Source organism: Mus caroli, chromosome 7 (genome assembly GCF_900094665.2).
Source record: "Mus caroli chromosome 7, CAROLI_EIJ_v1.1, whole genome shotgun sequence".
Taxonomy (NCBI): Eukaryota; Metazoa; Chordata; class Mammalia; order Rodentia; family Muridae; genus Mus; species Mus caroli.
This window is the reverse complement of record NC_034576.1, coordinates 93270749-93294589: the sequence shown is the minus strand read 5'-3', so window position 1 is coordinate 93294589 and position 23841 is coordinate 93270749. Positions and strand designations below refer to the sequence as shown.

Below are 23841 nucleotides of genomic sequence, written 5' to 3'. Positions count from 1 at the left end.
TCAACTAAGTATACCTCCATGTTTTCCTTTCTCAAACCTGAGTGATATGACTTCTGCCTCTGCTGTAGAGTTAATGATCAAATGCCAGACTCAACCGGGGGTGGAGGGTGGGGGAGGGGCTATACTTCACTCATGCTTACCACTCTCTGTTTCAGTGAAGTCCTTAATGCCTCTCCCCTGGTTCTCCTTCAGTCCTGATGACCCACTCTTGGGTTCCATGTACCCCCCTGACTAATGGCAGTGCTTTAATGAGACTCATCCTTGGTTTGGCCATTCCTTATACTGACACTGAAGAGAACCTTTGTTAATCTCAGCCACCATGAATATTATTTTCCACTCTTTCCCATATTTTGGACTTTAGACTTCCAAAGCAATGCAAAAGAAAATTTTTTTTTTATCAATTTCTGATTTTTTTTAACTGCCTCTTACAGTAAGTGGAGATGATAGTTCCCTCCCAGGAATAGTAAAGTATAACAGGCAAAACAGAGAAATACAGTGAAACAGATATCCCAGAACTGTATCAAGGGAGAGAAAATGGGTTAACCTCAATAGAAGACCCAAGAATTGAGACTTGAGAAAGGTTACAATTGTGGAAAAGAGCAAACATTTGAAAAGCAATATCCCACACAGATACACTGGAGTCCATCAGGGAAGTCACAGGATCTACAAGCTAGAACTAACCAAATATCCAAGGCCACCACAGGGCAAGCTATCCCCTTTCCCAGAAGCTTTTAGGTAAGAAATTATCAAGCAAGAATACTGTTATCTGATTTTCATTTTTGTTCTTTGTGGGGTTTTTGTTTCTTGTTTTCTTTCTTTTTTTTAAGGGAGAGAGAGAACAGAGTTGGGTGGCTAAGGGAAGTGGGAACGGTATGGGAGGAATTGAGGGAGGAGAAAACATTATCAAACTATATTGTATGAAAAAGTTAAAAAGGTCTTTAATTATATGTATGTGTGCCTATTGCAGGTACATGAATTCATATACATGAATGTAGGAGCTCATAGAGGATAGAAGAGGGCATCGGATTCCCCTGGAAATTTAGTCAGTTATGAGATTCCAACAAGAGTGCTAGGAATCAAACTGACTCCTGACTCTACTCTTCTGCAGAGCGGTGTGTGCTTGTAACTGCTGGCTCATCTCTCCAGCACCTTGAAACAAGTATTCTAACCTCAAAATTAAAAAAAAAAGTCTGAGGCAGATATCCAAAATATACAAAAAACAAAAAAAACAAAAAACAAAAAAAAAACCAAAAACCAAAAAACAAAAAAAAAAATTAGTTAGCAAGAAAACAACTGAATTAAAAAATGGGGTACAAATCTAAAGAGTATTCACAAAAGTAGAAACTCAAATGACTGAGAAACACTTCAAGAAATGTTCAACATCCTTAGTCATCAGGAAAATGCAAATCAAAACAACTTGGAGAGTTCATCTTACACCTGCCAGAATGGCTATGAACAATAAAAGTGACAGCTCATGCTGGCAAGGATACAGAGTAAGAGGCACACTCAATCCATTGTTGTTGGGAGTGCAAACTTGTGGTCAGTGTGGTGGGAATCGGTGTGGTAGCTCTTCAGGAAGATGGGAATCTACCTCAAGATCCAGCTATACCAGTAGTGCACATACATTCAAAAGGACACTTCATCCTACCACAAAGGCACTGCTCAGTTGTTCATTGCTGCTCTATTCCTAATAGCCAGAAATTGAAAACCACCTAGATGTCCCTCAACAGAATGGATACTGTGATGGTCTATGCTTGGCCCAGGGAGTCACACTATTAATAGGTGTGGCCTGTTGGAGTAGGTGGGTCACTGTGGATGTGGGCTTAAGACCCTCATCCTAGCTGCTTTGTCTTCCACTAGCAGTCTTCAGATGAAGATGTAGAACTGTTCTGCCTGCACCATTCCTGCTAGATACTGCACGTTCCCACCTTGAAGATGATGGACTGCACCTCTGAACCTGTAAGCCAGCCCCAATTAAATGTTGTCTTTGGTCATGGTATCTGTTCACAGCAGTTCAAATTAACTAAAACAGATACAGAAAAAATGAGGATGGAATATCCTAACACAATGGAACATCACTCAGATGATTAAAAAATAAAATAAAATCACGAACAGGTGGAACAAGACAACAAAAATCATGCAGTGTGGTAACCCAGACCCCAAAGGACAAATATAACATGTATTTTCATTTATGTGTATATTAACTTTTAAGTCAATGATAACCAAACTGAAGTCTAAAGAATCACAGAGATTAGGTACGGAGTAAGGGACTAGGAGGACAGATATATCTCCCTAGGGAAGGGAAATAAAATAGTTATGGGTAGATGGGGAGGGCTGGAACGGGAAGATCAAGTGGAGAGGGGGAGAAAAAAGTGGGACAAGGGAGGAAATAGAGATACGCTAAAATTAAGGGCCATTTGAGGGATAGTATTGAACCTGAAACAGGAGCTTACCAATATATATACACATAAAAAGGCGGTCTAAATGAAATCACTAAATAATGGGGAAAAAAGAGCCTCAACGGCCATCTTTTGTCACCTTCCAGTACTAGGATTGGGTTACATTTAATTGAGTTGTTGGCCAAAGGGGTCCCAAGGGATCAACAACCCAGGCTGTTGCCCAAATTATAGGTTGATTTCCCAACTGTTGGCAAGGCTCCACTGCTGAAGACAACACCTACACAACTCACTGAACATGGAGAAGTGGAGCTGGTGCCTACCTAGCGCCTTCGCCCCATAGCCTAGGTCTTTGTACGGGAAGGCACTCTGAGCACTATCAGAAGAGAAGTGTAAACACCAAGCCAGCCACACAAAACCTTTGTCATCTCCAACAGTCCTGCCTGCTTGCAAGATCTGCTAGGGCAATAGTGACACAAAGCTTGTGGGAGTCACCAATCACTATCTGACTTGGGCAAACCCACTCATGAGAAGGAACCCATACCCAACACTCCTGTGTGGTCACAAAACTGAGACTATAAGCAGTCCTTGTCATGGTGACTTAAACATCTAAGGCAGCTGATCTACGAATTCAAACTGCTGATTTACTCTGCACATTGTATTTTGATTAATGTTATAGATTTATATTTTATATTCCTCCCTATCAACTCTGTCAGACTTCAAGAAAAGCAGCAGGAAATGTGCTTCACAGAAGATCCTCAGGGAGTCAAGAGTGGCCAACAGTCTAGACCGCAGGGGTATGATGCCCATTCAGTTGTGAATGAATGACAGACAGCAAGCCAAGGAACCATGCCACTGTCTAGCCACCTATTCTACCTGCTAATTTAACTCCCTGGACCAACACCGGATGTGAGCAATTCTTACCCAACAGAGCCCAGAAGTATTTAAGCAATAAAATGGAGATGGTTGTAAAGTACTTCATATGCACACACTATCAAAATAAGGTCATGAAAGAATTTAAGCCACATAGCTTAAAATACCCATTCAAAAAACCAAAATAAATCAATATTTACTATTTTAAGGATTCTTAATTTAAAACACAATTTCTTAGTTCATATGGAAACATTTTAATAATAGTGAAATTTGAAAATCAGTCATTAACAAAAACACAATGGCTAAAAACTGTGATTTTTCCATACCAGAACAAACACTTAGCAGTATACAGCTTTTGATGTCTCTTTGATGCACTCTGATGCTCGTTTATTATCCACTACACTATATGATACAGCCATTCTTTAGCAAACACAATCCTACGCACTTTCTCCCTTAACTTACCTGACTGAAGGCGTCCCATCAGGAAGGAAGGTGAACAAGTGCAGTCATGTGTCTAAGCAAGCCCAGATGGTAACAAGAAGTCAGACATTATTCTTGTATAGTTAAATAAAACAAATTTTACATTTTATTTGACCAGTAGATAGATATAACCTCCTGGGCATAACTTTATTAGCAAAAACTGATGAGACTGATAATAATAAAAAAAAAAAAAAAAAGTGGAAGGAAAAAGGAGAACACACCTCAAACCAGAACACCGTAACATGTTTTGTGGAAGCTGCATTTTATTTGAAAATCCACCCATTTGCTAACATACATTTTAATATTGTAAACAAAAATAGAATCTGCAGAGACAATGCAACAAGTATGCTTAACTCATGTACAGAATTGCTTTCCTACAATGAACTGTCCTTCTTAAGGCCCCTCTCAACCCAAGCGATAAGATGTATTTACAGAAAGCACCGATCAACAGTGCAGTTTAATTCTTCATTAACTAAACTCTTGGCTAGACATTGACTTTAAAGATACTATCTCCCCTTATTTAAAAGGTACATGATCATAACATGGCACACGCCAAATAAAAAGTTCAAGGACTTCTGTTCCCTCCCTTTCCCCATAACGTCTCCTAAAATTTTACTGAAAAGAAGGAGAGTCTTGAAGTGAAAGCAATTCCTCACATTCATTTGGAAAGGCCCTAATGTCAAATGGAAAATAATGACATGCCAAGCACAAAGCAGTAAAGATCCTTCCCAATGCACTAATGCTGAGTTTTAAATGTAGTGCTTTTCCTAGTCAGTGAACTGTTCCCTTGCAAAATCCTAGGCACAGGATCGACTATAAGGATTAATGCATTTATAATGCGTCCCTACTTCCCATAGAGACTGAGAATTCTTAAGAGAGTCAGACCTATGGATTTGCCGTAAAGTATTTAGTGCTCTGTATGTCAGCTGAAAAGCATTCTGAATCAGATTCATTCTTGTGGATAAAAATCAAACATACTGTGAACATCCATACTCATTTTCTTAAGGAGGTTTGATATAATATTAATGTTATGTAAAATTGATAATCATAAATAAATACAAATACTTAAGGAATGTCTACTGCAAACTGAATATAAATTTTTTTAAAAAGAAAAGTTAACTTCAATTATGGTTTCTGTATATGTGAGGAGTGGAGAAAAGAAATATAATGCATAATTTAAAATTCTGATTTTGATCCCCCAATGAGTCCTGTTGCCATGGTAAAGGACACGACTCTTCTCCCCAGGCAGCTTTTCCAACACAAACTCCACACTTCCAATACGGGCTTTTCCTGGTAGGTTACTGATTATGGGTATTAATAGGAGTTGAAAGAACTGAAGTGTTAGTCACCAAAAAGACAGATCTTAGTCTTAAATCATGGCAATTCTTGGCTTTATAAGTGGTATTGACAACGCTCTCCTATAAACTAGTCCCATCCAGCTGTGGGCCTTCATGGGTTACTGGAGCGCTCTAATGGAGGAAGAGTTTCAGAGACAGCAGTTTCAATTTTGCTGGAAGTAAGGAGTTGCCACCTGCGCACTTGTATTCTTGGAGTAATTCCATTCTCTTCCATCTAGTTACATAAACTGTATCTGGAGAAAGAAAGTCATAGTATAAATTAGTTAACTCACCGCATTATTCTCACAGATAAAAACACTCTATGCCTTTACCATTTGACCAGCCTAGAGATAACATGCTTATGACAGACTCCGATGGCCAAAAAGTATCACCAGCTCCCAATATGGCGGAACTTAATCAGTGCAGCGTATGGTAGGTATTCTAATCATCTTCCTAGTTACTAAAAAGCAAGAAACAGTAAAGATGAGGGGAGAAGACCAATAAACTTTTTTCTTTAAGTTAAAAATATTCACCCATAAGCACAAATGTCCTATGTAACTTATTCGGGAAAGCAAAATGTAAATTACTTCCAAATACATAATTAGAGAATAAAGTAAAAAGTAATATTGCACTGATTCAACTCTTTGCTAATACAATGAAAAATCTGAGGAATTTATAAAGAAACTTTTCAGTCAGGAGTCACTGTTCACTCAAAAAATGCCTCGCTCATTTATCTTCAACTGCTTAACCTGAGGCAGCTAAATCTGAGGTGGATGTACCTGCCAAGTAAGAGTCAAACTGCCAAAGACCTAGACGGTAAATGTACCCTGGGCCTGGGGCATCAAGAAGAACAAATTAAACTGTCTCCCAGAAGAGGAATGTGGTGTAGATCATATCCTTGTAGTCACTTGCCCTTAAGTAAAAACCAAGTTGTAGCTGGGAAGCAGAGATAGGTAGATCTCTTGTGAGAGTTTGAGGCTAGCCTGATCTACAGAATGAGTCAGTCAGTACTACATACAGACCCTGTCTCAAACAAAACAAAACAAAAGTAAAACCAAACCAAAGCAAAAACAAACCAAACAAACAAACGAAAAAATCAAATAAATAAATAATTTTTTAAAGTTACTATCTTGAACAAAGGGAACACATAAAATTCAACTCTTTAAAGAAATTACATAAATGAAGTTTTATCATGAGCCATGGCTGTTACAGTAAAACTAAGGCTACTTCTAACCAAGATGTAAAAGTGGGGCAGACATTTTCTACAGTTCTTTTAAGGATGACCAAACACCTTATTTTTAAGGGTGATGTTTGACCACACCCAGTGGCTGTGAGCAGTGGATGCTTGTGTTAAGATGGTCCCCCAGCTCCCTAATTTTAACTACGTTAAAGCTATGTTCCAAAGGTGGTTTCTTCTTTTGTCCTATCTCAAACTGTTTTTATTCTCCACATAAAGAACAGAAGAGGAGGAGGCAGCTGAGGTATAGAAGGAATGCAGACTCCTTTAAATAAACAAAGGAGAAGGTGCATGGTACTCAGTGTTGGCAATCTTGGCTTAAGTATCCACATCCCCATCGCCCCCACACGCAGCAATACCTAAGTGACTTATAAGAAGTCCTCCAGAGAGAGCTCTGCAAAGGGGTCCTTTCCTGCAGCTCTGTGAGGACTGTGCCTTGAGGGGCTGGATGCTGCCGACAGCTGGGGGGAAAGAAGACAGAGACAGGGAAGAAAAAGATCTCAGAATGACAGAACATGAGAGCAGAAAGTGTAATGAAGGAAGAGGTGTTTTGTCACCTTTAGTAAATATAAAAGTAGCCTCTGTAGAAAATGGGTTTTAAAAAAAAAATGCTACTGCATGTCAAGTTAAAAGATATCCAATGGCATGGTTTTCCAGAGAACGAATGCATGCCTCTGAAACATGAAATGAAAGTCTTTTATCTGTAAAAGCTGATATAAACTGACTTAAGTCAAGACTGTTAGCATCAGGGAGGAGAGAGGGAGTACAGGAGAAAGGATGCATAATTGTGATTTGAAAAAACAAATTGAAGCTAGTTTCCTGTTTTCAGATATCTGTCCACAGTCAGTCCAAACTGACTTCTGTTTGGATCCCACATTTCCAAATGCAATATTCCTTCCTGCCTTCTTCCCACTGGGCACAAAGTCCTGCCCTTGGGTCTCTACCCTGCGGCAGGGGCCCACACAATGGGAACTAAGGGAAGAAATAAATCTCTGACTAAGGGAAACAGGCAAGGTCTCTGCTTTGCTTCCAGTCTGAATCCGTTCATCATGCTTTCAGAATTTGCCCCTTCTTTTACTTTGAAGAGGAAACTGACCACTGCACCAAGTAACACTATCTTTACTACCAAAGACAAGAGTTTTTCTCAACAATTAAGATGTTACTTGTGCACATGTCCAAGTGTTTCACCAAGCTGATCTACTAGCATTTAAAACCCAACATAAGCAACTTTTAGTTTGAAAAAAAAAAAGTTTTTTTCTGTTTCTCCCTCACTATAGGATCATAGAGGAGTTTGCAATTACAGGGTCATTATGAAAAGAATTGTGTTTAGGGATATTCAGTAAAGTATTAAATTAAAATTAAGTAAAACAACTTCAATTCATATTCCTAACCCTTAAATTAGATGAATAATTTGAAGTCACAAAATGAAAATCTCTTTGCTGGTTTAAAAATTACTGCCCCCCCTTCCCACCCTGGTTTTTCAAAACAGGGTTACTCTGTGTTGCCCTGCATGTCCTGGAACTCACTCTGTAGACCAGGTTGGCCTCAAACACAAGAGATTTGCTTGCCTCAGCCTCCCAAGTTCTGGGATTAAAGGCGTGATCAGATCACGACAGCCTATTTCATCTCTTTTTAAGTTTTGCTTTTACGTTTGCTTCTTTGCTTCTGTTTTGTTTTGTTTTGTTTTAAAGAAAAACACCATAAAGAATGATTAGGCAATGAGTTTCAAAATATACTATCTCACCAGTGTAAGTAATTTGCCATTCAGGGCATTATAACCAACTTACAAATCTGAAAATCATCTTTTGTTATTCTGGTCACCAAGATTGTTTCCCAATCCACATACTGTTTTAGAAATACATGTTCAAAGACAGTAAGAAGAGACGATAGAAGGATAATGGACTTGCACATGCAGCTACAGACAGGAGGACAGGGCAATGTGTCTGTCCTGGCTAGAAGTTACAATACCGGTCCCGCCACTCTAAGGGCAGAGTAAAGCAAAACCTAACTGGAAAGATGCCCCAGCCTTCTTCCAGGGGCCACGGACAGATGACTGTTCAGAAGGAAAGGGTTTCAAATACTCATTAATCACTGAGATGGAAGGGCAAACCTTAGTATTTCCTTCCACTCTTAACTTCACTTACAAACCAACCTGTTCATTGTACACTGTATCTAAATGACACTTTCTTATAAGGGCCCCATACTAAAATGTCTCCTTAAATCATGTTTTCAGGTGGGTAGCAGTTTGAAGACCTGATAGCATCAGAAGAAAATGTCCCCGAAGAACACAAAAGGGACATTATCATTCTCAAAACATGAGCATGCTGCCAGGAGTCCTAGAGTTTTACACACGGCGTTGAAAGGGGTCAATCTACCCTGGGAAAAAAGTATTGTCTTATCCAAAACTCCTTCTAGTCTTTCAAAGTCTTAAAGACACACAGCTGTCTTATATGTATACACAGAAAATTAAATGTTTGAGGCCACCAGTCAAAAAACAAAACTCAGTACCAGTATCTATCTCCACACTATGTTTCTTAGCCTTATCCTGCTGAAACAGGCAAAACCACATCCCAGAGCGGCCTGGCTACTACTGTACTACTCCAGGGCCTGGGATGCCCAGTGGTTATAAGCACCTACTCCCATCCTCTCCCTTCACCAGCAAAATGCATAAACAAAGCCTGCACTGGTGGGAAGGTAGTCAGATGGAGGGGGAAATAAGGAAGGACAGAACAGGACATGCTGCCCACATTACCACTCAAAGAAAGCAGGAAGAAAAGGGATGGAGGGGCAAGAACACTCAAGGCGGTTAAGATGCAGCATGATTTCAAGTCTGAAGAAGTCACCAAAGATAAAGTGCTGACCCTCTTTTATATATCTTTTTTTTTAAAGAGTAAATTAAAGAACCTAGCTTAAAATTGCCCAGGAACACCTAAACGCAAAGTTAATATATTGGAGGAAAAGGAATTTTTAAAAAAACTCAACTTGTCAAATTCATCATAAAATCAAATTTACAAACTGGTATAAAATAATTATTACAAATATACCATTACAAAAATGTGTAACAAACAAAATTACAACAGAAAATGTCTCAGTCCACATTTCCAATAACAATCTCTACCTTGAGGTTCCAGTACTAAGAGTTAACATAGTCATGAGTCAGCTCAAATAAAGTGATTTAGTTCATAATTAAAGATACCTCCTTACTGCTCTAACACAGACATACGTTTTTTTTAAAGAACAGGAAAATGAAATACTGCAAAGAACATCATATGCAGAAAACTACTAAGATTTATAAGTAATCAATGCTGGTAACTCCTGGCTGAAATTCTCCTGCCACTCGCATCATTGTGGAGGAACAGGAGCGGTGAGGTGGCTTGGCAGCAGAAAGCACCGCTGGGAGCCCGGAAAGCACACTGACCCCAGAATGCTGCATGCGGAGGTGCAGAGAAAAACCAATGTCCCAAGGCTGTCCTCAAGAGATACTCTGCCTTCCATACATCTGCCCCAGGACATATCCGTCCCCATGCACACATATGCACAATACATTTTAATAAAAATACATGTGAAAATGAGAAAGCCATCAATATTTCCAGAAAGCTCTTTGCTTTAGAGCAGAGTTGTCTAGTTTATCTTTTCCTGTTTTGGTTATACAGCGCTCAGTAGAGACTGAGTAGTGAAATCACAAATTAACAAAAGACAAATATTTTAAAACGCACTTGATAATATACTTCAGGAAGTTGACAAACTTCACAAAATAAAAATAGTTGTTTCCTTATTCTTGTTTACTACCAAATTAAAAACTGCAGGTTAGAACAAGATGAGCCAGGCTCCAACAGCCTTATGAGAGAAGCTGAGGGACTAGCTTGTAAACCAGAGAGTCTCCCAAGAATTCTAATTTTCAGGGCAGATCAAGACACTTAGTGGAACTTTGTCTCAGAATCTACAAATAACTAAGAGAGTTGAGGAGTATAGCTCAGGGACAGAAAACTTAGCCTGAAGGAGACTCTGGGTTCGATCCCCAGCACCACAAAAAAGTTTATGAAAATAAAATTTCTAAGACATTAGTAGTAGCTTTGTACTTAAGTTCTTAGGGAAGATCTGGGTCCATCAACACTGGCCTATAATCAAGGCAAGAAGATCAGAAGTTTAAGGTACGAAATAAATTGAGTAGGCTATTTTGAGAACCCTTCTCAAAATTAAAACCAAAACATTAACAAAAACAAAAATATAGATGCCTATAACTAAGGAAATACTTCCTTATATCTTTACATTTACATTCTCCAGTAACTCAAAAGACTAGAGAGTAAGAGTCAATCTTACAGACCCTTCAACTTTTCTACAAAAACAGACGGGAACTCAAGAGAAAACTAGGCCTTGCTTCTTCTGGAATGACTCACCAGGTATTTATAGAAAGACAAATTGAACTGGATTCAGCCTCATTTATAATCTGGGATTTAGAACACTTAAGCCCTTAATACCTGAAACCCATGTTTATGATAAATGGGAGTCGTAAAGGTTGAGGGGCTGTAAATACTCTGCATCCTGCCTGGCAGAAACCAGAAATTCAAATGAGTTCATTCACTACTTAGCACTGACCATCACACATTCCCCTTTGCATACGGAGGCTCTCATCAGAAGTCCCTGCATCTGTGTAGCTCTTGGCTGTCTGTTGTATCTGTACCATGATCCCTCCTTGAGAGGCTCACTTTACCACTCATTCACCTGGGCTTCCAAATGGCTGGCACTCACCTAAGGTTCCTCAGGTGAAGGCAACATTATTTTACCTCTTAGTCAGTTATCACCAGGGACTTACATATTATGATCATTCTAAAATGTATTAAAATGTGTTTGTTGATAAAATCCTTTGTATAGACTTGCCTCCAAATTCAGATAAGAGAAAATTAGAACATCTCTAATTTTAAAATTTAACAGCTTAAATTTACTTTTACACCTAATGTTTATTAGTGTAGAAACATATTAATTCAACCTATAGAAATATGAAAGGTTATATGCTTTGCTGCTGTTTCAGTGCATGACACCTGCCTGTCTACCTGCCTGCCTGTCTGTCTTTCTCTCTCACATACACACACCCCTTATCCCTCTGGAACAGAAAGTAACTAACTGTTGTTGGGCTGGGTGGGGAGAAACCATGAACACACAGAACAAATCCAGTTCTGTAATAATGAACCCATTGCCCTTTTGTCTAGTTCATGTAGTTGGAGTTTAAGAGTTCTACATTCTGATACTAATAGTTCTACCCATTCCATCTGTCTCACCCTCCCTTCTTTCCTTCCTTTCACAATTAGAATGCTAGGCAAGTGCTGGATCACTAGACTGTATTCTCAGCCCCTAAATCAACCAACCATTCTCTATGTACGCACGCACACGCACACGCACACACAGCAGTGTGCTCATTCATTGTTATAGGAACGGGTCTCCCTCAGGTTGTGTGTTCATGATCACTGTCCTTCTACTGCACCAAGAAAGCCTTAGCTACATGCTGGCAGCCTGACACTGGATTTCCCACTGAAACAAATTTCAATTCACTGCACATTACTCAGCTTGTGTGTTTTATATAGTAACACTAATAAAACACATTCTCTTAAAGCTGATTGGTCATCAAAAATATTTAGAGATAACAGACAGTACTATTCCAAGATCCCAGAGAATCAGCCTCAAAATTCAGTCTCAGAAACCGTAAGTTGTCTCAGGGTGTTTAGAGCACAGCCAGATCACTAGTGGCACATCCAAATCTACTTACTAGATGGGAATCCACACATACTATACTGTGTTGTATGCCACTAGTTTTCTATTAAAGACAGTCCCATTCTTTGGTTGCCTCTACGAGAAGCAAGAGGCAAGGGTAAGCCCTCTTCTAGAGGACACCATGTGAGGACAGCTTCAGAATTCCAGCCTCTGGGGCAGAAAGTAAATACTCAGCTGCTGTATTAATCCACAAAGCTTGCCATATTTTGTTACTGCTGCCCTTGGAAACCAATAGACTCTTAATGCACATACTGCGGGCTCTAAGGCTGTTAGCTTTTTGGTTCTTAAAATTAAATTTGAGTTCCTGTTTATTTCAACTCAATTCTATCATGATATTTAACTTATAGAAAGAAGTTTAAGTGCTATCAGAGCTGAAGTGGTTGCTCAATGTTAACCAGCACTTGCTGTTCTTCCTGAGGACCTCGGTTAGATTCTCAGCTTGGCATCGGTACATGATGACTCACACCTGTGTAACTCTAGTTCTAGGGATCTGGTGCCCTCTTTGGGCCTTTGTAAGCACCAGGCAGGAACATGGATAGACACTCAGGCAATATACCCAGACATAATACAATACATTTTAAATGAGATTATGAAGTTTTCAAAGGAAATTTTGAAGTGGTAACTTAAACGTTCTTTGGAAAGCAGTTGGATAGTGTTTTGCTGAGGCAAACATGAAAGAATAAATAGATACAGGTGAAAGACTAAGGTAGACTCCTGAAGGAACATTTCACTGAAGCAGGCACAGGAGAGAGGATGGCTAAAGAAACATGTGAAAGAATGTGTAATGAAGGATTCTTTGCTAACTTTAAGCTCCCTTTGTTGGGACTTGAGGACTCTAGATTGCCTGAATGCACGTGCTGAAGCAAGATCTGTGCTGAGGCAAGGCACATAAAAGATACATGATGTTTGGAGGGTATACAGAATGACAAAGCTTGGCCTGCTGGTACAGTTAGCTGTGCAATGCTGTAAAGATCACATCTTAGCTGATCTTCACTTTCCTGAGAGAGGCACAACACAGAACTTCTGATGTTCCTGCTGGTCCCTCCCACTGACAAGCTCAGGCTGAGGTCTGGTTGTGTCTGCTAAGTCGTGTCACCGCTGTTGCTGACCCGAATCTACCCAACTAGACTGCTGGCATATCCATGAAATGTTTGGGAATGGATTGATCTGCTGCTTCTAACCTGTGAACTGAACTGCCAATTTCCAGACAGCACAGTCGGGGAGTTGCTCCAAAGAACGTTTCTAAACAGGCCCACTTCCCCTATATCCTTTCTTTCCCACTACCTCTGGTGGGTCGTGGGCTACAAGGAAATTTAAAGTGTTTAAGAACCATCATTGAAATTAAGGTTTGGAAAAAATTAAAGTTACAAACTTTTCTAGCATACACTATAAACAAATGTAGTCTCACACTTCCTATACACTCAGAGCTACTGAAGCTCACCATGACGACATTGTAAAACTTTGGCCACCCAAGGCTTTATTAATGCTTTCTGGCTATAAGACAAGAAATAAAGGTTTTAAAAAGAAAACCTAGGGCTGGTGAGATGGCTCAGTGGGTAAGAGCACCCGACTGCTCTTCCGAAGGACCAGAGTTCAAATCCCAGCAACCACATGGTGGCTCACAACCATCCGTAACGAGATCTGGTGCCCTCTTCTGGAGTGTCTGAAGACAGCTACAGTGTACTTACATATAATAAATAAATAAATCTTTAAAAAAAAAAAAAAAAAAAAAAAAAAATAAAAAAAAAAAAAAAAAAAAAGAAAACCTAGAAAGTAAGACCTTCCGCTGCACTTGTTTTATTAGCAACAGAGGTTAGAGATGAGACTCCTAATATTTTTTTATATGATTAACTGGTATATAATAAGGGCTACAGAATCAATTTTTCATTTATGGTACTAAATCTGATTCCCAAAGTAAATTTTCTCATAATATTATATAACAATAAGTAGGAAAAGATAAATGAGCATAAAGTACTGCTGAAAATCCAAACAACATGATTCATGAAGATTCTGCTAGACAAATCAGTTGAGAACTATCACTATCAACATCCAAGATTGGTAGGAAGCCAAGACACCAGTAAATGAATAAAAAAAAAGCCCACATGAAGCCTAAAAGCAAAGTGTCATTGCTTCCTACAAGAAAGTCATTAGCCCCACACACTCTCAGGACTTGAATTAAGCCAGCATCTAAAGGCATCAGTGCTTATTTATTGTAGAAACTGCATTCATAAGTCAGTTTCCTTTCAGACACTTAACTGATGTCAGACTTGCTTAAAAATGTTCACTGCCAACACAATAAAAACACACATCCTCCCTAGACAAAACTAGCAGTACTCCATTAAAAAAAGAAACCTAGTTAATGAACCAAGGAAACTCTTAAAATAATCTTATTTTTTAAATGAAAACACCCGTTGAATTTTGTGCTTTAACATATAAAGAAGTGGAGAGAATGTGGCAAGCATATCAACCTTTGCCATCATCAAAAAGCTTCAACAACCTCTAAAGCCATCATCATGTAAATTCCCATTAAAAGCTTATTTCCTATCACAGCAACTTTGAAAAGACGACGAATACTAGTTTAACTGTCTTCATGCTTAAGTGACATAATACTTATACATGGCAAACAAGGAATTTACAAGCTACTGTACATCAGTGAACACTCTGTAAAAGTCAGTGAAGTGTATTCAAAGTACAAATTAAAACAGAATATAAAACCCCATTCTCAACAAATTAACAAACTCATGAACAAGCACAGAAAGAAAGAAAAAAAAACAAAACAAAAGAAAAACAAACCTGTGAGGACCCAGCTTTTTCTACATAAACATCTGGGAAAATGCAAAACCAAGACCTTAAAACTCCCTTTTATAAGTAAGATAAACAAGTGACAATCTCTAAAAGGTACTGAATGATGAATATGCACCAAAACAAAGGAAGGCAGTGGGACTTGGCTGGGATGTAACTCAGTAGCAAAGCTTATGTTCAGCATATGTAAGAACATTAATCAATGATTTTAATACCCAAAAAGATCAAATATGAAATGGCCTCCTATTCATTGCTACTTATCAAATAGAGACTAGATTCAAATTGAATATACACTATCTTTATAACACTATATATCCTCCTAAGTGTACTAGGTATGGAAATGGAAAAGAAATACAAGTTAACTGCTGAATATTCTGTCTTCAAATAAGCTTCAAATTTAGTCTACCAACCTTTTCACTTTGAAAACCATCTAGGAAACCAAGGTATACATTAATAATTATATGTAACGAGCAGAGCCACATAGAAGGATAAGTTACCCTGCACTTCATAAGGGCCCTATCAAATAGCATACAATAAACAAAATGCAGACTGCTCCCCAACCCCAAAAGAATAAACTTAAGAACATCTAACGTAACTATCAGGACAGGGAGAGCATAAGAAGTCTCCTTTAAAGAACCTAAATCAGCACGGCTTCCTAACGCTTCGGCCCTTTTGTTTGTTTGTTTGCTTTTACCATAATTTTTAGTGACAAAAACTTACCTAATGAAAAAATAACAATCAAACTTTTTGTAGGCTTTCTAAGAGTCTGTAAACATCCCCAGAGCAACACTTAAAGCAAATACTAAGCCGTTAGGTATGATCTGATGCCCTGAGGCAAGGCAAGGCTCTGATGCATTGAGGGTCTAAATGCAAGGATTATAAAGAAACAAGGATCCTCAGCCATAAGCATGAAGTTATAAGAAGTTCCCACCTATAAAACCTATAATCTACTTGTCACTTCTCTGGAACTAATCAATATTCTGAAAAGTACTTGAACCAGGAAGATAAAAAAGCAAGTACTAAGTAATATCCATGACAAAAAGCAAAGTTTGACGTCTTTTTTGAATGAGAGAAATTGATAATGTTATAGAGCCCTTCCAAATTCGCATATTGCAACAGTTGTGCACATCATTGGTACCTGTGCTCCTGATACAGGGCCAAAGGGGTTTGCTGGTCTCATGACAGGCTGGCTGTATATTAAGGTTGGTTGTGTCATTACAGGTACACTTCCCATCTGAGGAGGCTAAAAAGATAGAATAAGAAATTCTGGTTTACATACTCATTATTCTGGAGGAAGTAAACAAGAAGGCTAACAGGAATGTAAGGTTAAGAGTGCCTTAGCTCAGACGATAAGGACAAATTATTCTGCATGCAAGTAAGAGTAGTATGTACGTTTTAAAGAAGTACTATTTTCATACAGAGTTCACTCTTAAAAAGTAGAAAATAGACAGGTGGTGGTGGCTCACACCTTTAACCCCAGCCCTCAAAAGGCAGAGGCAGGTGGATCTCTAGAGCTCGTGGCTAGCATGGTCTACAGAGCAAATTCAAGGACAGCTGGTTAAGCTACACAGAGAAATTCTGTCTCAAAAACAAAAAAAATAGCAAATAAAGCCTAGCTTTCCTATCCAATGGGTTTGCCAAACTTAAACTGTATTATAGTAAAACAAAAATATTTCTGACCAAAAAGAAAATAAAAGGGGGTGGAGAGGAGAAGAGGAAGGGGAGAAGATAATGGCAGAGAAAGGTTTCCCAAGTAACCAGGTCCTCAGGGTCCACATACAGAGAAAACCTGTAGGCTCTACAGCTAAACAGTAACATACTTCAAAGCAACCCAATTGCTTTGAGTATCAAGTCAAGTTTTATGTCACTATGTAAATGATCATAAATGATGGTTGATTGTATGTGTGTATACATACATGTGTATATATAGGTGCAAATACAAGTGTGGAGTTCAGAGATCAACCTCATGTCACTGACAGTAACAGAATATACATTGTGGGAATGGTGAATGGTTCAAAGACTGGTTTTGTACTCCAACAGTCACTGTCAGAGGAAAATCATTTTGGCCTATTTCACATTAAATTTACCCCTAATTAACTCAATTATTCAACCCCACAGTATTAAGGTGGCATCACCTCACTACTTGTAACAAAATAGCTTGAAGCTAACATTAACATTTAAGTCATTCTGTAATGAAAAACAACATATACAGCAAAGTTATGAGTCGAAAAACAAATTATTAACAATGGGCACACCAATCATAATAGCTATTTTACAACAAATATTCTAAAAGATACTTATGGAAGCAATGGTTAGGTTCTTAAGCTATAAAAAAAACCCCACTAAGGTTGAAATAAATCATGTTAAGAATAAATTACTTTCCAAAATTATATTTAGAAATATACTTACAATTCCATATCCTATCATGCCCGTTGGTGTAGTAGCAGGATAGGCCATTACAGGGGGGGCCTGATATGGCAAAAGAAAAAATAAAACAGAAAATGTTAACTCCTGCATCTCATGATTTTAAAGGACTGTCAGATTTCTATTTTAAAACCAATTGCTAAGACAGCTATGATTAAGTGACATTTATGATTACTGGTAACTGTGAATTAACACTCAGTGAGAAAAATCTCAAAATTAGCAGAAAAGCAAAATTGTCAAAAAAAAAAAAAAAAAAAAAAACCACTTAAGCTTAGACTCGACCACAGTCTAAGACCATAACATACTTTATAGCATATAGCTTTCAAAGACTGTGACAGAGCGCTTGTCCTATCCATAGCTCCACCAAAATAAGAAAACAAATTAAAAAGTCTTCAGGTATTTAAAAATATCCAAAAGTTCCAAACTTTAAAGCCCATCATTTTCATAAAGAAATGTTTATTAAGAAGAACATAATATGGACTGTTTCTTAATATGTTTCTTCAGTACTAGAAGGGAAAAGAAAAACCTTATGATTCTACAATTAGGAACCTGATGTTCAAAAAACCACAGGAAGACCTCGAGTGACTACTCCTATGATCACAGCTTTCACATGAGTAGCTACATGTTAGCTTTCTAATTTGTTCCAAAACTATCCAGTACTTAAAGAGGAACAAGCATGTTCTAAGTTGATATATTAGTGAGGACCCCTTTTCCTACTTCTTTTATTGATGACTTGTAAACATACTAGAAACATAATATTTTAGGTATGGCTGCTGTCTTAACAATATTCCCTCTCTCATAAAAAGCTAAAACTGAATACAGGTGAAAGACCAACACAGCTAAAGTATGTTTGAAACATGAAATTATACAGCAGTTTTAACATATGCATGAAGTTAAATAAAGCATAACTTTAAAAATAACACTAAAGAGTGAAGTTTAGTATTTAGGTGAGCATGTAGGGCGTATTGGTCTCTCCCTACTTCAAAACCAAGATCTACAAGAGCAGTAAGACAAACTGCCAAGTACAGCAGAAGCCTGGAAGATTACATGCAATTGTTATTTTAAACATTACCACAATCAACAATTCCCTTCATTCAGAAGTCATCAAGTGCACGGTGGCAGCACAGATACACACACAGACACCCAGCCATCTGGCAGCAAATGGCGGAATATTAAGCAAGAAAGAAAAATTGGTATTTCCCATGCCACCATGAGAATCAATTCTGCAACACACCCATGAAAATCAGTAGATGCTAGGAGTAATTTCTGGCACACTGAAAATCTGATGTGGAAACAAAGAATAGCTGGAAGGTTATGAGATTCTGCTGCAGCGGTGGTTAATAGCATGCCAATTTATTGCAAAAAAAAAAAAAAAAAAAGAGGCTAGTTTTTGGTCACTTACGTATTGTGGAAAATGCATGCCATTCTGTTTTTCCCAGGGAGAACAATTACATAATGCAATAACACTGGATTAGAGCAAGTACTTACACAACAAAATACACAGAGAGCATTTTAGTTTACATGTACATTCACTACCTAAAATTCTGGGTATTTTCTATATCTAATAAAAGAACATCTATTACCAAAACACTATCAAGGTTGATAAGGGGAAGGGACTTTTAGCTACCCCCCCCTTTATATATGCAATGCTTTACTATTTACAAATGTATTTGAAACAAGATACATAGTGACATTAGTAAGGAAAATTCAAGAGCACCCTCAAAATAACATGACACCACATGTCTACCACCAGGGCAGGACCATCAATGAAAAGAGGTTGTGGCATAACAAATATTTTGATAAAATAAGTGTATTTATTTACAATTTAAAAAATTAAAAACCTTGACAGTGTTTAAGAATTAATCAAAAGGTTAGAAATATAAAAAAACACCATAAGCAGCAGTTTTTTCTTAGTGAGTCACATCACAGGCCCCACACATTAGCCATCAAAAAATAAACTATCATATACACGCAAATATCTTAAGTAAGATATCATAAGAGATGACCCATACTAACATATAATACACTGTTATTTTGACAACTTACATACAATGCTAGATGGTTAGGTGTTTATTACATTCTAGTAGTCAATCTTGAGGTCAATACTATCGAAAGCTTTCGGGTGAATGCTGACTTAAGATTAAATACACAAATACCCACCGTGACTTCATATTAGTTGTAGTACTTACAGCATCACACAGATATTATTAATGAATAATCCTATCTGCAGTCAGAAAGCACACTAACTTAACTGCTGCCAGCAGTTTTCATCACTAAAGTATGTTATAAAGGAAAAACACTACATTCAGAATCAGGTTTCAACTTAAATCAGCTGTTTAACTGGGGATCTAGAAAAGCAGCACAGATAACACTGTACTTCAAAGTGATATGTGTACTCCAGCTCTCCTGAGAGCACTGTACTCTTACACTTACTGTATATGCTGCCTTTGTGGGTAAAAACCTAAACTAAGAAGCTAGACATGTTAGAAACCTGAAATTCCAGCACTTGGGAGGCCAAGGGAGAAGGATGGTACATTTGAAGCTGATCTGGACCACTTAGTAAACTCAGAGTCAGTGTGGGGTATATCACATAAGTTTTGCACAGGCTCACACCTGCATCCTCAAAACAACAAAATTAAACTTGAGTCTTTCATTTTATAAAAAGTAGTCCAGGGCTAGAGGTGGCTCGGCAGTTCAGAGCACAGACTGCTCTTTCACGCATCCTAAGTTCAATGCCCAGCAACCACAAGGTGGCTCACAACCATCTGGAGTGTCTGAAGACAGCTGCAGTGTACTCGCCTACTGAAAATAAATAAATAAATCTTAAAATAGAGGAAAAAAAAAGTCAAAACTTTTACACAGATTTAGCCTCAGCCCACATATAAGCAACCCAAACACAGTAACTGTTCCATAAGGGACTTTATTAAGCACAATGGAGCTTCCTAGTAACAGCTGGGGAAGCTATACTATATAGTACCTAAGTGATCAGAACCCTGCTATCATATCATCCCCACTGAAAGAAAGGAGTATGTATTTCCCTAACTGAGGGAGAAGAAATTTGGCAGATTAAGATAAAGCAGGAAAAGACAGGAAAGTAGCCATAAGCTATTCTGGGCCACAATACAATTAATACAGTAATTAAGAGCATCAATAAAATCTCTTTGGTTCTAGCTGCTACTTAACTAGCACACAATTATCTGCTTGCTGTTAGTAAACTTTATAATCCCCAAATTCAGTATTCACAGTCCTTTCATGCACATGTGCAGAGGTATATAAATTGTAACATGCATCAGTTCCTTCCTCAGTAAGATGGAATAAATTAGAGGTTGTCCCTCCAATATTTGGAATTATAGGCCATGCACCAGTATGTCTGGCTTAGAATGAGGCTTTTTTCAGGATGTGAAATTACAATGTGAAATATACAAAGGAATGTTTTCCCTAGCAATGGCTCACTAATTCGTGTATCAGGGGGACTTAAATCAAGTATTGAATGGCCACAAATAATGAGGAACTATATAATACTTAGAAGACCTAAGAAAATAACTTGTTTACCCATCATCAGGTCTAAAGGATATAGGACTTTAGGTTACAAAAAATAAATAATAAATTTGAGAGCAACAATACTAAGAATACATCCCATTACTCAAGAACTCTGCAATACTGTTGCACTTCTTAGTAACTGTGCATGTACTAAGTGGGAGAAATAATAGCTCCTACCACAGCCACACATTATTCATTAGATTGAATCATTTTAAATACATGTTAGGAGTTAAAAATGTGCCTGACAAAGACAGTCAATCATCTTTAAAGAAACAATGAAGTACTTAATAAAACTTAGTAATAATGTTTCCACTTATGTCTACCACGTTCGTTATATCTGTTATACATTTAGTTAAAACATTCAGGTATAAGCTTCCCCAACTCACCATTGTTGCAGCACTCCAGGCAGTTGTTGGTGCAACCTTTGGTTGCCAGTTAGATCCTCCAGTTAACTTCTTTTCACCTGGTTGACTCCAACTTACATCACTTTAAGTAAACATAAACATACAATGTTTCTGAACTATATGAACATACTGAACATTTATCGTACCAAGGTGGCATCTCTATATGTACTTCTGAAGTGAAAGTCAGAATAGGTTCTATATGCTATTTAAGTAATACAAATAAGACACTTCTTAGTGGGTGGGTAGGGGAGCAGGGTGGGAAGAGGGTATAGGGGACTTTTGGGATAGCATTTGAAATGTAAATGAAGAAAATATCTAATAAAAAAAGACACTTACTTCTTAGTGGTTCCATTTCCAATGCCAAGATCTAGGAAAAGAGAAAAGTCTTTACAAACTAGAATCATTTTAACAATTTCAGCTTAAGAATGACTGGAGAATCAAAGGACTACTTACTGCCCACAAGGTTGGCTAAAGATGAATCCAAGTCATCAGACACTAATTTGTTAGGCGGAAGTTTGGCAACAGGAAGACTCTGGTTCTGGGAGGCCACTGTTGGTTTGAGAAGTCCACCTAGTTCATCAAAGCCTTAAAGTTACAAACAGATGAAATGGGATGCGTAAGGAACCTCACAGGCTACGGCTTTCTAAAGGAATTCTCCCCCTCTCTCCTTGTTTGCTCAGTACAAGTTTTCCCAGAACATGGGAAATGCCCTCACATGGAAAGAAAAATCTGCCACCTTTAACTGAACTTAACAGTGTGTCTAAAATCTAATAACAAAATTATACCCAAATTTAAGGGGGTGATAATAAAACGCTCTAAAAGGGGAGGGGGATGTAAGTTTCTCCCTATTCCAGCAAAATTTTTCTAAACACTTTAGGATAAAGTCCTTTTTTATGTTGAGAAAGAATATTTTATAATGTCTTATATTGGAGCTAAAGAAATGGCTGAGCAGTTCTCAGTACACATGTCAGGTGGGAAGCACTTGTAACTTGAGCCCAGTGTGTCCAATGTCTCTGGCCTCTGCAGGTACCTGCACTCATGTGTACATACCTACCCCCCTCCAAACACATAATTAAAAAAAAATGAATCTTTTAACTTAAAAAATAAAAACTAAAAATCGTTTTTTAACAGGTCTTTACTGCACAGCTCTAACTGGGCCAGAATGTCTACGTAGACCAGGCTGACATCAAAGTCACAGAGATCCACCAATCTTTGCTTTCCTAGTGGTGGACGTAAAGGTATATGCCAACATGCTCAGTCCCAACAAACTGTTCTTGTAAAAATGTGTGTGTGTGTGTCTGTCTGTCTTGAAAGAAAATCCGTAGGAGTTGATTCTCTCCAGTGTGAATCCTGGAGCTTGAACTAAGGTTATAAGGCTTTGCAGATAAGTGAGTGCCCTTACCACTGAGCTATCTCACAAGCCCTAGAAGGCATATATTAGAGAGCTTCTCACACTTCTCATATTTGGGAATTTAAGAACCTACGTCAGATGCTGGGGAGATGGACCAGTGGTTGCTTTTTCAGAGGACCCAGGCTTAGTCCCCTTTACCCACATGGTGGCTTACAACTGCCTATAACTCTAGTTCTAGGGAATCCAATGCCCTCTTTTCTAGCTTCCAAAATGTGCCTACATGCACATGCAAATGAGCTTTCAAATACAAAACCTATTTGTATACACTAAATAAATTCCTAGTCCATACAAACAAGCTTGCTTCTTACTTTTTGGATAACTAATTAAACATTATGTAACTAAAAATACCCCAACATGTTTTAAAGTTAAAATGTAATTGTTAGTCAAAGTCAGTGATCATCTCCGTGTAGGAATAAAATTAGAACATGTGTACTTTATAAACTTCAAGCTAACAAGAAGCATAAAGTACAATCCTCATTCTAGAGTTTTATAGTTTTCAAAATACAAATTAGTAGGTGTACCTTAATAATAATCAGTACTAAAATAATTTTTTTAAAGCCTGTAGTCATAAGCCCTTTAACATACTCTACTTAAGTTATATAGAAACTATCTAAATAAATCAGGTACCACGCACTATGTCTTCCAACTGGTCACTGTTCATTTCAGTAGAAGAAAAACTGTCATGACCAAAAGCTATAGTACTTTCCAAACAGTCACTAACAATTTAGCACTTTACCAAGAAATTGTTTTCTTATTGTATAGTGGAACAAACAAAAGTTCCCCTAAACTCTCAAATGCTACCAAGAAAAAGGTAAAATTAATATCTTTTAAGTTCCCATCAAGTGATTTGGGGGAAGATCAATTTCTCTAATTTATAAATGCTAAAAGCAGCATCATGTTTCCTATAGAGGATCGACATTAACATGTTACCTATCATATTTTAAATAAAAACAACAAAAACTTTTTCTTACCACCAGAATCTACAGCAACATTTGTAGATTTATTTCCAAACACAGATTCAAAGTCAACATTAAGGCCAGCTGAAGAATGTGGCTGTGCAACTGGAGAAGGACTGAATCCTAAGACAAAGCAAACAAAACACACACGTGTTCAATTCTCCACTCACTGTCTCAACAGTTACACATAGTAAGTATAAAGTACCTTTAAGAAT

The 23841-nt window shown here is 37.8% G+C and overlaps 1 protein-coding gene across 20 annotated transcripts in view; it reads right to left on the bottom strand.

Moving 5' to 3' along the window:
- Positions 1–408: 408 nt before the first annotated feature.
- The window catches only part of Picalm (phosphatidylinositol binding clathrin assembly protein), an 86001-nt gene continuing 62568 nt past the window's right edge, over positions 409–23841 (bottom strand). For 3 of the 20 annotated variants that reach the window (XM_029479502.1, XM_021168238.2, XM_029479507.1), the window contains 9 exons: positions 23642–23749; positions 21713–21844; positions 21596–21626; positions 21242–21341; positions 18718–18741; positions 17301–17360; positions 16030–16134; positions 6683–6784; positions 409–5340 (listed from right to left, as the gene is read on the bottom strand). In XM_029479502.1, coding sequence (XP_029335362.1) covers positions 6692–6784; positions 16030–16134; positions 17301–17360; positions 18718–18741; positions 21242–21341; positions 21596–21626; positions 21713–21844; positions 23642–23749 — 653 coding nt within the window. In that variant the 3' untranslated portion in view covers positions 409–5340; positions 6683–6691. The remainder of the gene's footprint in view (positions 5341–6682; positions 6785–16029; positions 16135–17300; positions 17361–18717; positions 18742–21241; positions 21342–21595; positions 21627–21712; positions 21845–23641; positions 23750–23841) is intronic. The other 17 variants (XM_029479504.1, XM_029479506.1, XM_029479509.1 and 14 more) reach the window with 7 other exon arrangements.